The sequence below is a fragment of the Diabrotica virgifera genome, chromosome 2 (genome assembly GCF_917563875.1).
Source record: "Diabrotica virgifera virgifera chromosome 2, PGI_DIABVI_V3a".
NCBI classification, from domain to species: Eukaryota; Metazoa; Arthropoda; class Insecta; order Coleoptera; family Chrysomelidae; genus Diabrotica; species Diabrotica virgifera.
This window is the reverse complement of record NC_065444.1, coordinates 130,300,090-130,313,043: the sequence shown is the minus strand read 5'-3', so window position 1 is coordinate 130,313,043 and position 12,954 is coordinate 130,300,090. Positions and strand designations below refer to the sequence as shown.

The window sequence follows — 12,954 nt, the reverse complement described above, 5'->3', positions numbered from 1 at the left end:
AGTCCATATATTCGCTAGGCTTAAAAACTCTCAGACTTGAAAACAAACACGAGTTCTCCGTATTTCATAAACCTACTAACCATACCGACACAACTATGAGCACACAACTCATCATCCCATCTTACAAATTGGCTCCCTCATACATAAACATCTACTTAATGCCTTTGGTACATGAATAACTATTATATCTCCTATTAAATAACTTTAGTGATATCATTTGCTTACTGACTTACTACTTACCAAATAAGTCTTACTGTATTTACCTATTTTGTATAATTATTAATAAACATACCTATATAAACATAAAACTGGTTTTTTGTTTCAGGTTTAAGGTTTAGGATTTCGTTAAAAAGTTGATTAGGTATTTAGTACCTACTCAACGAAATTCTCAATATTGATATAATATAATGAAACATCTCAAAAATATTTATTTTCCTTTTAAAGTCATAAAAATTGTTATATCACGTTATATGCATCTATAAAAAAAAAAGTTACTGGTTGAGTGTGTTGGGAACATATAGAATGAGTAGTGCCGAGATGCCAGATACTTGTCAAGATGCCCGGTGAGATGCCTGGTGAGGTGCGAGGCTTCACTATATTTTGTACGCTAACACAGTCGAGAAGTTATTAAACACGAACATTATTATACAGTGGACTCTTTCTATAACGAACACGGACATTACGAGGTTTCGCATATAACGAGGTACACTAGATGTCCCATAAAATTCCTATTGAACTATAAAACCTCTATAACGAGGCATATCTGGTTATAACGAGGAAAAATGAAATCGGAGAATATGTTTCTTTACCTGTTTTTAGCGCAGTAATGGCTATAAATAAATACCCCAACTGTCTTTATACACGGTGTTTGGTAAAGAATGGGCCATAGCTTAACCTTAGATTCCTGATCTTAAAATAGGTCGATTTACGCCAACTTACCTGACTACCAAAATCACTTAAATCAAAAAGTATGTGGAGTGGGGGATAACAAAAATTGAACGTATAAATGAGCGCTGAAAGACGTATGTGGCGCCCTCTGGGTAATACATAATTTTTGGTGCCAAATTTAGATTTCCCGTCCTAAAAAACCCCCGCTTACCAAATTTCGTGTTGTTATCCCATGCCTGTCAGGAAATATTCAAGAATAAATAAAATAAAAGTTTAACTTTGACACCCTGTATTTCGGTTATTATCAACTTTGGTACTAAGGTAAGTTAGCTTAAGGGGGGGGGGCATGATTTGAAATCAACAAATCAAGCACATTTTTGTGAATTTTTTCGAAGCTATGGTACAATTATTTTATTTTTAAATTAAATAAGCATATTAAGTACAATTCAAAGAATATTTAGAAAAAAATTAAATCCAAAATATTGAAAAATAAGCCATTGGTGACGAATATTGACAGGCAGCTCACAAAAAAATGGATTTTGCGGTGGACATCAGAACTCGACACTCGATCATACGAAACAAAAAATTCAAAAAGATTTAATGAGCTTATGAGTTTTACGAGGTCACAACGTCGAGTTTTTTATTTTTAATGATTTTTGAATTTTTGGTATCACTCAGAAATCAAAAAAAATGAAATTTTTGGTAAAAATTTTGTGAAAATCAACAGATTTATTATTGTTGAACAAAAAATAAGCAAAAAAAGAAAAATATCTCGACGTTGTTACCTCATGAAATGTCTAAAGAAAATTTGTGCAAAATATCAGGTAGATCGGCCGAGTAGTTTTTCAGTTACAATGTCCACCGCATTTGAAAAAGCAGTTTTGAGAAAAATGCGTTTAAAGTTTTGACAACTGCATCTTCATCTTCTTATTTTTCTGCCAAATCGTAAAGTGATGCACATTGGAATATGTTTTTGAATCAAGGAGTAATCTACAAAAGAGAAGGCGAACAGTTGTTTAACGTTTCTCACTACGCTCAAGCGTGCTGGCGCGAAGTAGCGACAAAGCGAGTCGAGGGTAGGGATATTCAACACGCTGTATCTCTAGTAATTTTACTCCGATTATTTTGAAATTTTCGAAGAGTATTCTTGAAAGTATGCACTTTTATTTGAAATAATAAAAAAAATTAAATATTTCAAACCATACCCCCCCTTAAATCGACCTATTTTAAGCTCAGAAATCTAAGGTTAAGCTATGGCCCATTCTTTACCAAACACCCTGTATAGAAATGCCCAACATATGTGTTTTTATCGAGGCCAGTGCTGTAATAAACTTCACCGCCTGTAATAAACTACGTAAGAGGCATCAAAACACTTCAATATTATTGTCGTCTGATATAACGAGGTAATTAGTCCGCCATTTCAGTTCCCGTTATAGAGGGAGTCTACTGTAGTATGTGCTACCCAAAATAGTGGTAGATGAAGAGAAAGCGTAAAAAGAGCAATTCCCGAAAGAAACGCAAAATTAATAATCACTACGCATCTGTTAAGATATAGATTGGAAGGAGGATATTCAATTTGGTATTTATATTTTACCTCAACATTTATATTTCAAATTACTGTATTTCACATCCGATACTAAACTTTACCATATTAGGGGAGTGCAATTAGAACGAGAACATACACTGTTTCGGAAAAATTCAAACAAGCTTATATTTTTCTAAAACTTTTTTTGTTAGTTTATATACTTGTTAAAGTAAAAAATTCTACTCGCATATTTGGCCGCTAATTGTTTATTAATTGTTTAAACAATAACAAAATTGTTTTGTATAAAATAGTTATAAAAATATCATTAAATTCATCATTTTACTTTGATCAAATATGTTTATATTTTGTTTTTAGTTATGCTGAATCCGAATATGGCATTGCAATTTGAAAATTCTTATACAGAAGCTCTTATACAGTATGTCTGCGTAGCTAGGAACCACATGGAAAACTTTTTTATTATCAATTTTACGAAAAAAAGTTATTCTTTATAAAATGCTCTAGATAGTCAAAAATTTAAAACTCAACCATCAGATATCAAATTTTATCAATTTTATACGAGTTATGTCAAAAATATGAATAGAGTAAAGTTTATATTCCAGAACACGAACGTCAAACTACTGTCAAAGTGTAAAGACGCATTTCAAAGTTCCTCTCGAAAATTTAAATTTATTAGCAGTTTTTATTAGTTAAATCCGTTAAATTTTCTTTTTTAGTTTCGTTAATTTAGTTATAGTTTAAGTTTTATATAAATATAAGTCAGTTTTAGCGTTCGAAGCGATTAAATCTTGATGAGCGGACACGGTGACGGTGACCCTCCCGATCCCGGAGAGGACGAATTTTACAAGTTTAGAGAAGAACAGAATAATAATATGGAAATAACAGCGGTTTCAGGTATCGATAAAATTAATAAAAATGTCAATAGCAGCTCAAACGTAAGTAAAAATCAACTTCATACTTCGTCAAACTCGTCCCAAATAAATACAAATGACATTAGAACTACCTATAAATATTTACAAACTGACACAGGTCCTTTTGAAGTAATAATTGAAAATAAAAGTGATTTACGTTTAAATGCGATTAGGGTTGGTGATATAATATTAAAAAATTGGCCGGAACTGGATAATAAAATAAAAAGAATTGATTTGGCAGGAAAACATCGAGTAAAAGTAGTTTTTGGAGAGTCAAAATGGGCCAATTTTTTAGTAGATCAAAATAAATCAAAAAGGTTTACTGAAAATAAACTTGAGGCTTATGTACCTAAATTTATGATTCATCGTCAGGGTATTTTAAGGTATATTGATAGAGACATTTCAGATGAGGAGTTAAAAAATAAAATTAAAGCCTATGACTACCACTATAAATTTACAGTAGTAGAAGTCAAAAGATTAAAAAGGAAAATTGTTGAGAATAATACTACGGTATATGTTCCAACTAAAAGTATTATTGTGACTTTTAGGGCACAAAGTTTACCTACGTATGTAGTTATTAATAAGGTATTAATTCCGGTCCAACTATTTGTACAGAAAGTAATTTTGTGTTTCAATTGCCATCGTTACGGGCACGTGGGTGGACAGTGTCGTGGTAAGTCTAGATGTTTCAAATGTCACGGTGAACATTTATCCTCCAAATGCACGGAAAACCCAAACAATAAATGTCTTCAGTGCAACGGAGATCATTTAACTACAAATTTTCAGCTGTGTCCTGAATATCTGAGGCAAAAAACTATTAAAGATATTATGTCTCAAAAAAATTTAACATACAATGACGCAATTAAATTAATCCCCAATAGAACATATGCAAATGCAACTACTAGTGAAAATAAAACATTAAATCCTTAATTTCCCATAGAATTAGCGTCTCAAAAAGCTTTTCCACTCCTTCCCAGTCAAGCTGCTCTTCCATATTCTTCAGGTTTTTCGCAGTCTAGCCCCATAGATTCCCATAAATACACTATCTATAGAAATCCAACGAAAAGGGCCAGGCCTCAAACACCTGATCCTTGTATTAATGAAGCAATCAAAATAACTAAACCAATTGAAATCGCTAGGTTACAAGGGGGTATTTTGAGTCAAGAATCTTACCGAGAGAATATTATTAAAACGAATGAAATGTCAGAAACAGAAACGATAACATTAGTATTTGAATTAGTTATGGATATATTAAAGTCTTTAAATAGGGATAATATTTTAAATGTTCAACAGTTTGAAGTGGTTAATATTATTAAGGACAGACTCAATAAACAGGGATTAAGCTAGAAGACATGAACAAAACCTTTTCTATTACACAATGGAACTGCCGATCGGCAGTTTCAAATAAATGTAATTTGGAGTATTTACTTCATGAATATAAAATCAATATAGGTCTTCTTTCGGAGACTTGGTTTAAACCAAATATTTATTATAATTTCGTAGGTTATAATTGTTCACGTTTAGATAGAGAAGATGGAAAAGCTGGTGTAGCAGTTTTAATTAAGGATGAAATTAGTTTTTCTGAGATAGATTTACCTCAAATGGAAATGATTATGGCTAGGTGTGTGTGTGTTCGGATTGGTCAATTTAAGGAAGTTTATCTTGTTTCAGTTTACATAAAACCTTTGAGTAGAGTTACACTGACACAATTTCTTAATTTTTTTAATAGCATACCAAAACCATGTATAATTGGTGGGGATTTTAATTCGCATCATTCAGCTTTTGGATCAGATCTAGAAGATTTTGAAGGAAGAAACCTGTTAGAAGCAATAAACTCATTAAATCTAGTATTTTTAAATACAGGGGAACCAACCCTTGTTACTAGACCAGGCCAAAGAAAAAGTGCTATTGATATTACTATATGCTCTCAAAATATCAGTCAATTATTCCAGTGGGAGGTACTTCAAGATCCCCATGGCTCTAACCATTTGCCAATACTCATGAAATGTCAACTTAGAGGAACGCCACCACCAACAAAAAGTCATAAAATATAGAAAATTAACAAGGCAGACTGGAGAAAATTTAGCACTTTGTTATATGAAAAATCATTGAATGATATTGACGATAGTTATGACAAATTATTAGAAGATATGAACGAAGCAGCTACCGTAGCTATACCAAAAAAGAGTACAAATAAACGAAATACTTGGGAAAAATGCAAACCATGGTGGAATAATGACTGCCAAGATGCAGTAACGAAACGCAAGCAGTTATTTAGTAAATATAAAGAGAATCCAAATTTGGATAATCTTAATAAGTATCAAAATCAAGATGCGATCGTTAAAAGAATTACAAATGAAGCAAAAAGAGCTAGTTGGAAATTGTATTGTGAAAGTTTGAACAAAAATACTCCAATGAAAGATGTTTGGGCTAAATTAAACAGATTCAAAAACAGGAAATAAGCAAATAGACATCAAATAGAGTGGGGAGACTGGACAGAATATTTTCATAGTAAAATCTGTCCGAATTGGGTTAACGAAAAACCAAGAGAGTTCAAAAATAATTATACAAATGATCACATGCTAAATAAACCTTTCACAATGAACGAATTACAACAAGCTTGTAAGAAAAGAAATAATACGTCTCCCGGAATAGACAACATCCATTACCCAATGATTGCTGAGATTCCATTTATAACTAAGCAGCGCTTATTAGGCATTTATAACAGTATATATACAAACAAGTCGAACATACCAGACGATGGGAAAAAATATTTAATAGTACCTATTCTTAAACCTAATAAACCTAGAGATTCTGCAGACTCCTACAGACCTATTGCATTGGGGTCTTGTATAATGAAAACGTACGAACGACTTATTAAAAACAGGTTAGAACACTGGCTGGAGAAAAATCAATTATTATCAGCAGTCCAATATGCATTCAGAAGAGGACGTTCAACTCAAGAAGTTACAACATCATTTGTTACTGATGTACAATTAGCATTTACTCGTAACAACTCAATATCCTGCCTATTTTTAGACATTAAGGGAGCATATGATGTAGTTAATCTGGACATATTGACAGATAAATTATACGCCATAGGAATTCCAGAAGGGGTTATTGCGAACTTAATGAAGTTATACCGTGATAAAAAAGTGTATTTAAATATAAATGGAGTGATAGGTACGCCCAAATCAACATCAATTGGATTGCCTCAAGGAAGTATTTTAAGTCCATTATTGTTTATTCTGTACACTGCTGATGTTACTAGTTCTATTACCGAAGAAACTAGAATACTTCAGTACGCAGACGACTTTTGCATTTATACGGAAAAGAAGTCGATCGAAGCTTCAATCAATGCATTAGAAAACGCCACAGAAAGAATTGCCGAATGGTCACAAAGAAATGGATTCAGCATCTCTCAAGATAAATCAGTCATGTGTTCATTTACGAGAAGACGTTATCAACCACCAAACCAAATTAATATAGGACCTTTCACATTCCCATATAAAACATCTGTTAAATACCTTGGCATAATTTTAAATCAAAAGCTCTCTTGGAAAGAACATATTCATCATTTGTCAAAAAAATGTGGAAACGCAATAAATGTACTAAGAGCTTTTAGCCACACAAAGTGGGGAGCCGATCCAAATATATCACTAATCTTCTATAGAGCACTAATACGTTCAGTGATTGACTATGGTTGTATTTTATATGGAAATGCAAATTTAACTCAATTGGAGATATTGGAAAAAATAAAAAATAAGTGTTTACGACTTTGTTTTGGATGTATACAAAGCACACCAACACATATTTTAGAAATTGAAGCAGCAGAGCCTCCTTTGCATCTTAGACGGCAATTTTTGTGTGATGTTTTTATGTCAAAACTCCTAGCACAGAAAAGATCTGAGAAAATACAAAACCTCAATTCAAAAATAGATAGTCCCTTCTGGCGACGTAAAATTCATCCCAAAGTAATAAGCAGTTATCAGCTATTAATCCAATTTAATAGCGAGGTTTACAGAAATGACATCCTTCCCTTTTATAATTGTGATTATAACCTATTAGAACTACAAATTCCTTATTATTATCTTAATATTGAACCACATGTTAATCAATTTAACATAAATACGTTTGTTGAGAAAACAATGCTGAAAAGATGGCCGGAGTCCGATTGTATTTATACAGATGGATCCAAATTCGCTGAGTTAACTGGATGCGCCTTTTACCATTCAAATGAAAATCTATCCAAAAAATTTAAACTTTCAAATCAAATGTCTAGTTATACTGCTGAGCTCATCGCAATTCTTCAAGCTTTGAGGTATATTAATATCCATCACAAGAATAAGTTTGTTATATTAACAGATAGCAAAAGTTCGGTAGACACAATAGTACAAACTAAATTATCAAGCACTTCATCAGTAGTAATTATAAAAATTTTAGAAACAATCCAATTACTTACGAATACAGGTAAACAAATTTCTTTGGTTTGGATTAAGGCTCATTATGGAATTAACGGAAATGAACTAGTGGATAGACTTGCCAAGGATGCTACTACAACAGGGGAAACGATAGAAGAACCATTAATGCCAGTCACTGATCTACGACAATGGTTTAAGAAAAAACAAATGGAGCAATGGCAACTGGAATATGATATCTCTCTTAAAGGTGTACGATTTCATGATATCCAACCAAAAATTTATAGAAAACTGTGGTTTAACGACATTACAAATCGGCACTTCATTAAAACCTTAAATAGAGCAAGGAACAAACATGGTTTATATCCAGTTCACAAAAATAAACGATACGATATCAAAATTATGTCAAAAATAAAAAAAATCCTTGGAGCCATTTTTGAGAAAATCTAGTCCAAATTTATGTCAAATTTTTACCCCTTAAATATAGGCAACCCGTAACTTTTTCTGAAAAACGATAACTTCCTTCTTATAGCCCCATCTTTTGGCTATATAACGACTTTTTCAAATTAAACTTATCTTAAACAAGTTTTTAGATAGGTAGGGAAATGTGTCGGGTGGGCGGTCGGCCATGTTGGCCGCCATTTTGAATTTGGAAATGTCAAATTCCGTATTTTTATTTACTTATCGATGAGCTTACTTTGAGTTGAATTTCATTCATTTCGGTCAAAATTTGCAAAAATGGGCTCTAAATAACCCCCCTATTTCGGCCCCCCTTTGAGAGGTTTTTTTTAAAAGCTTAGTTTCTCGACAAAATTCTCTTAAACTTACTCATACCGAATTTCATCAAAATCGGTCCGGTAGTTTTTGCTGGGCGGTGGCGACATACGTACGTACGTACATACGTACGTACGTACATACTTCCGACATGTTTTTTTATTTGCTTTTTAGACTCAGGGGACTCAAAACGTCGAAAAAAAGTGAAATCTGAAAAAATTTTTTTTGCACGATCCTATAACTTTATTTATTATACTATGTATTATACTATGTATATAGTACGATAAAGTAAAACATCTAATTTCGTAGTTCATTTGTTTAATAAAAACTGAAGCACCCACTTCTCGAGTAGAACTTTTTGATATGTTTTTTATTAAACATTTCTTAATGAAATTACAAAAAGTTCTATCTTGTTTGATTTTTTCCGAAGTGAAAATCTATATGCACTCCCCTATATACCTACTATAATATTTTCCGTTGTTACCTGCAAATCAAAAAATATGGGCAACATCGATGCTGGCCACGCATTTCCTTGTAGTTCGTCAGCAGGCGAGAATTTTATCATCATATCCATAAGATAAAGTATAAGCGAAATCAATTCAGCATGATTTTCAGATAGTTCTTGGTTTATAAGACCCATGATATCACTAGCAACCGTAGTTGCAGGAACACCTTCATTCCCATCTTAAAAAAATATATTTAATATTAATAATATAGAAACAAAAATTACATTCTCAATAAAAAAAAAACACCAATTTAAGAAAATAGTTAAGTATCTATCTAATTATTAAGACACTATTTTTCTAAAGCCGTTTACCTATTTTTCTACACATATTAAATTTGTCAATATCTAAGATTTCCTCATTATTTTGTGTTTTATAAAATACAATATATTTCGAGATTATTATACCAGAAATACACCACTCTTTAGAAAGTCAGGACCGCATACAGTTTATTTAGTAATTCTTATTCATTATAACTTTACACTCCCCTTTGGGCGTAGACCTGTTCAACTTAAGGGAACATCCATAAACTAACGTAAAATTTTTGGGCTTTTTAATACCTCCCCCACCGTCGTAAAGCGTTATTTACAGTCGCCCCTCCTCATATTGAACATCGTAATAATTGCAACTCATTACCCCCCTTTTCACTGATTTTTAAGGAATTCCATGTTATTTCTTGATTTTTTAAAATTAACTCCCAAATTTTATTAACAAATGTATCCAAATCAATAATATTATTATATAACTCATTAATATCTGCGTACTTTTTTTTTCAATTTACTGCACAGGTCATTGGGCTCATTAGCTTTTTTTAACCGCATCAACCCCTAGGGTTATTAGCGGGGTGGTTTATTTTATTTTAAAAATATGTAGTTTTTATACATGACATATTTACATAGTAATTTTGAAATAGTTATTTTCCTAACAAGTGCAGAAAGTCATACTTTTCCGCACGCGACTGCAGTTTGCCGAACGACGCGAAGCGGGAGTTCGGCAAGCAGTCGAGTGCGGAAAAGAGACTTTCTGCAAGCGTTAGGAACAATATTTTTTCTACGAGTCTTAAAAAATGACCAAATCTTAATCAATTAATTTAATTAATATGAAAATACATACACAAATTAATTCTTTGACAAGGTTGTCAAAACCAAAGTTTCAGCATAATTGGTTAGCATGACGACGATCTTGGTTTCCATGACGACGATTCAAAACCGCTGTTATTGTCTACTGATTTGACTTTCGAATATTATGTTGTTCTGAAGCTATTTTCTTGTGGCATTTTTATAATCAAGTATATTCAAATGGGAAATAAGCCACAATTTTACCTAAAAATGATTTTATTAACGTTTCGACGCCCAAGTCGGGTGTCGTTGTCAAAATACAAAATAATCAAAATAATGTATTTTGACAACGACACCCGACTTGGGCGTCGAAACGTTAATAAAATCATTTTTAGGTAAAATTGTGGCTTATTTCCCATTTGAATATACTTGATTTCGAATATTATGTCAAAATTATTTTATTTCATCGAATTCTCGCGTTAATTTCATTAAAACATAAACACAATAAGATATATTTGAAATAAATTAGTAAATAATATCTAAATATTAGTTTATTGCATGTATTATAATTACTTTAAGGCCATATTAACATATCTAAATTAACACGCGTGCGGAAAAGTAAAACGCATGCGGAAAAGTAACACGCGTGCGGAAAAGTAACACGCGTGCGGAAAAGTAAAACTTTCTAAACTAAAATGCGTGCGCGAAAGTAGACATTTTTGCACGATCGTAGAAAAAATACATTTTGTGAAATCTTACAGTTTGTTATAAAGTTTACAATTTTTAAGATAGTTTATTGTTTCACTAATGTCTTATGTTAAGCTTCTTTTAGGTTGGGATGTATTTTCGCTGTGAATCTTGCTGTTGAATACACTGGACAGTCTATCATTATATTTTGTACTGAAGTTGGTATTTGGCAGTTGTGGCACAGCGCAGTGGCGTAAAAAACTCCGTCGGGGCCCTCCCGCAGAATTGGAAATGGGGCCCCTTTAAAAAATTACCCAATGCGACATGTGTAACAAATACCTATATGTTGTGTCACAGCCCAGTAAATCAACGTAAAATATGGCGATACCGTGTAATTTTCCGTGTCACCACCGAAATGGTCAACTCAAGACTTTTCGAGTTATTTATGAGTAAAAATGTTTATTGTTTAACGAAAAACCACGTTTTTAGTCGATTTTTCGCAAATAGGTCAAAGAGTAAGTATTCGATCGAGAAGAATATTGTGAGCAAAAATGTATCTAGCTTATAAAAAAAAAAGTGAAACAAAAATGAAGTCTATCGACTCAGTAAAAGAAAACTTGTAGCTCATGAAAAGTTTTTCTTATTCGTCAAATTCCAAATCGAATATTTCAACGTGAAATAACCAAAAAATGGAATACTGTTCGGGGAAACTCATTAGAACTTTTTTAGTTTAAAAGAAGCTTTATTTTTTACAAAAGATTGCTTATTTTTAAAAGGGTTCTAGTTTAAGGGTTTGAACGAGTTACTAATCATGAGTATATGCAAATTTTAAACAGTCATGTCTTAACCAATTTTTGTCTTACAGAAAAACATTTCTGTACTCTTTGAGATTTTTCGTATCACTAATACTTTTTAAGTTATTTTGAAAAAAAGACATTTTTCCAAAATAAAAAAACTTATAAATTTTTTCAAAAATAAGAACTTTGAACCGGTCAAACTTACAGATCATATAAACAATAAATATTTAAAGTAAATGGTAAAGCGCTAATGATAAATTTTATTTTGGGGTGCGAAATAAGGGCAGATTAACACGATTTTTTTTACCAAAAAAGCGACCAAGCTTATTTTGAGCGTAACTCGTATAGTTTTGGTGCTAGAAACTTTTATAAAAAATAAAAATAAAGCTTTTTTTGAAACATTTAAAAAAGTTTTAAAAGTTTTTTCCGAAAATTGCTTCATTTTTTGGTTACTTCAGGTTGAAATATTTGATTTGGAATTGGACAAATAAGAATATTTTTTCATGAGCTTCAACTGTGCTTTTCCTGTGTCGATAGACTTCATGAATAAGTACACCATTTTCTGAATTTTATAAGCTACATTTTTGCTACAAATATTTTTTCGACATCTAAGATTTAATTCGATAATTACTCATTTTTGAGTTATTTGCGAAAAACCCATCTGAAAACGTTGTTTTTTTTTTAATAAACATTTTCACTAAAATAAAGAAACTCTATAGAAGAACAAAACTTGCTTATAATTAGACAATTTATACATTTCCGGACTTATTTTAAACGTATGTTTTTCACCCCAAGGAGGGGTGTCATCCCCCGAAGTAAAAGCAACCAACGGCATAAATCCAACTTTGAAGTGGAGTGTAACTAGAACCTAAATCCAAATTGTCAAGCAAATACCTCCGTCGTGACGCTGATAATTTTATTCCAAAACTGAGCTATTGGTGTATTCATGCATTGTTTATGACGACTTACATTTTTCATCTTTATTGGTATAGAATAAAATAGAACAAAAATTGCTAAATTATTACATACCTAGTATTATTCTATGAGATGAACAACATTCTTCGTGCACTATCTACTATCAGCGAATATATCTACAATTTTATTAATTCGGATGGACAACTTCATTTTCAATACTGCACTGCTTAAAAAACGTATGTATGCAAATAATATAAAACCACATTTTTACATAATATATTAGACAACAAGATGGGGCCCTTGACATATTGGGGCTTCATGCTGCGGAGGCCTCTGTTACGCCTCTGGATAATTGTATCGAAATACTAAACGTAGGTAAAGATTAAAGAGAAAACCCATTTCGGCAAATTGCAATTCTCAAATATTTCAATAGTCACGTAAATACAAAGCAATATGGTCG

At 32.0% G+C, this 12,954-nt stretch overlaps 1 protein-coding gene across 1 annotated transcript in view; it reads right to left on the bottom strand.

The window, feature by feature from the left end:
• The window catches only part of LOC114335659 (uncharacterized), a 253,315-nt gene that overhangs the window by 7,388 nt on the left and 232,973 nt on the right, over window positions 1-12,954 (bottom strand). Inside the window, exon 4 of the mRNA XM_028285929.2 lies at window positions 9,019-9,218. Coding sequence (XP_028141730.1) covers window positions 9,019-9,218 — 200 coding nt within the window. The remainder of the gene's footprint in view (window positions 1-9,018; window positions 9,219-12,954) is intronic.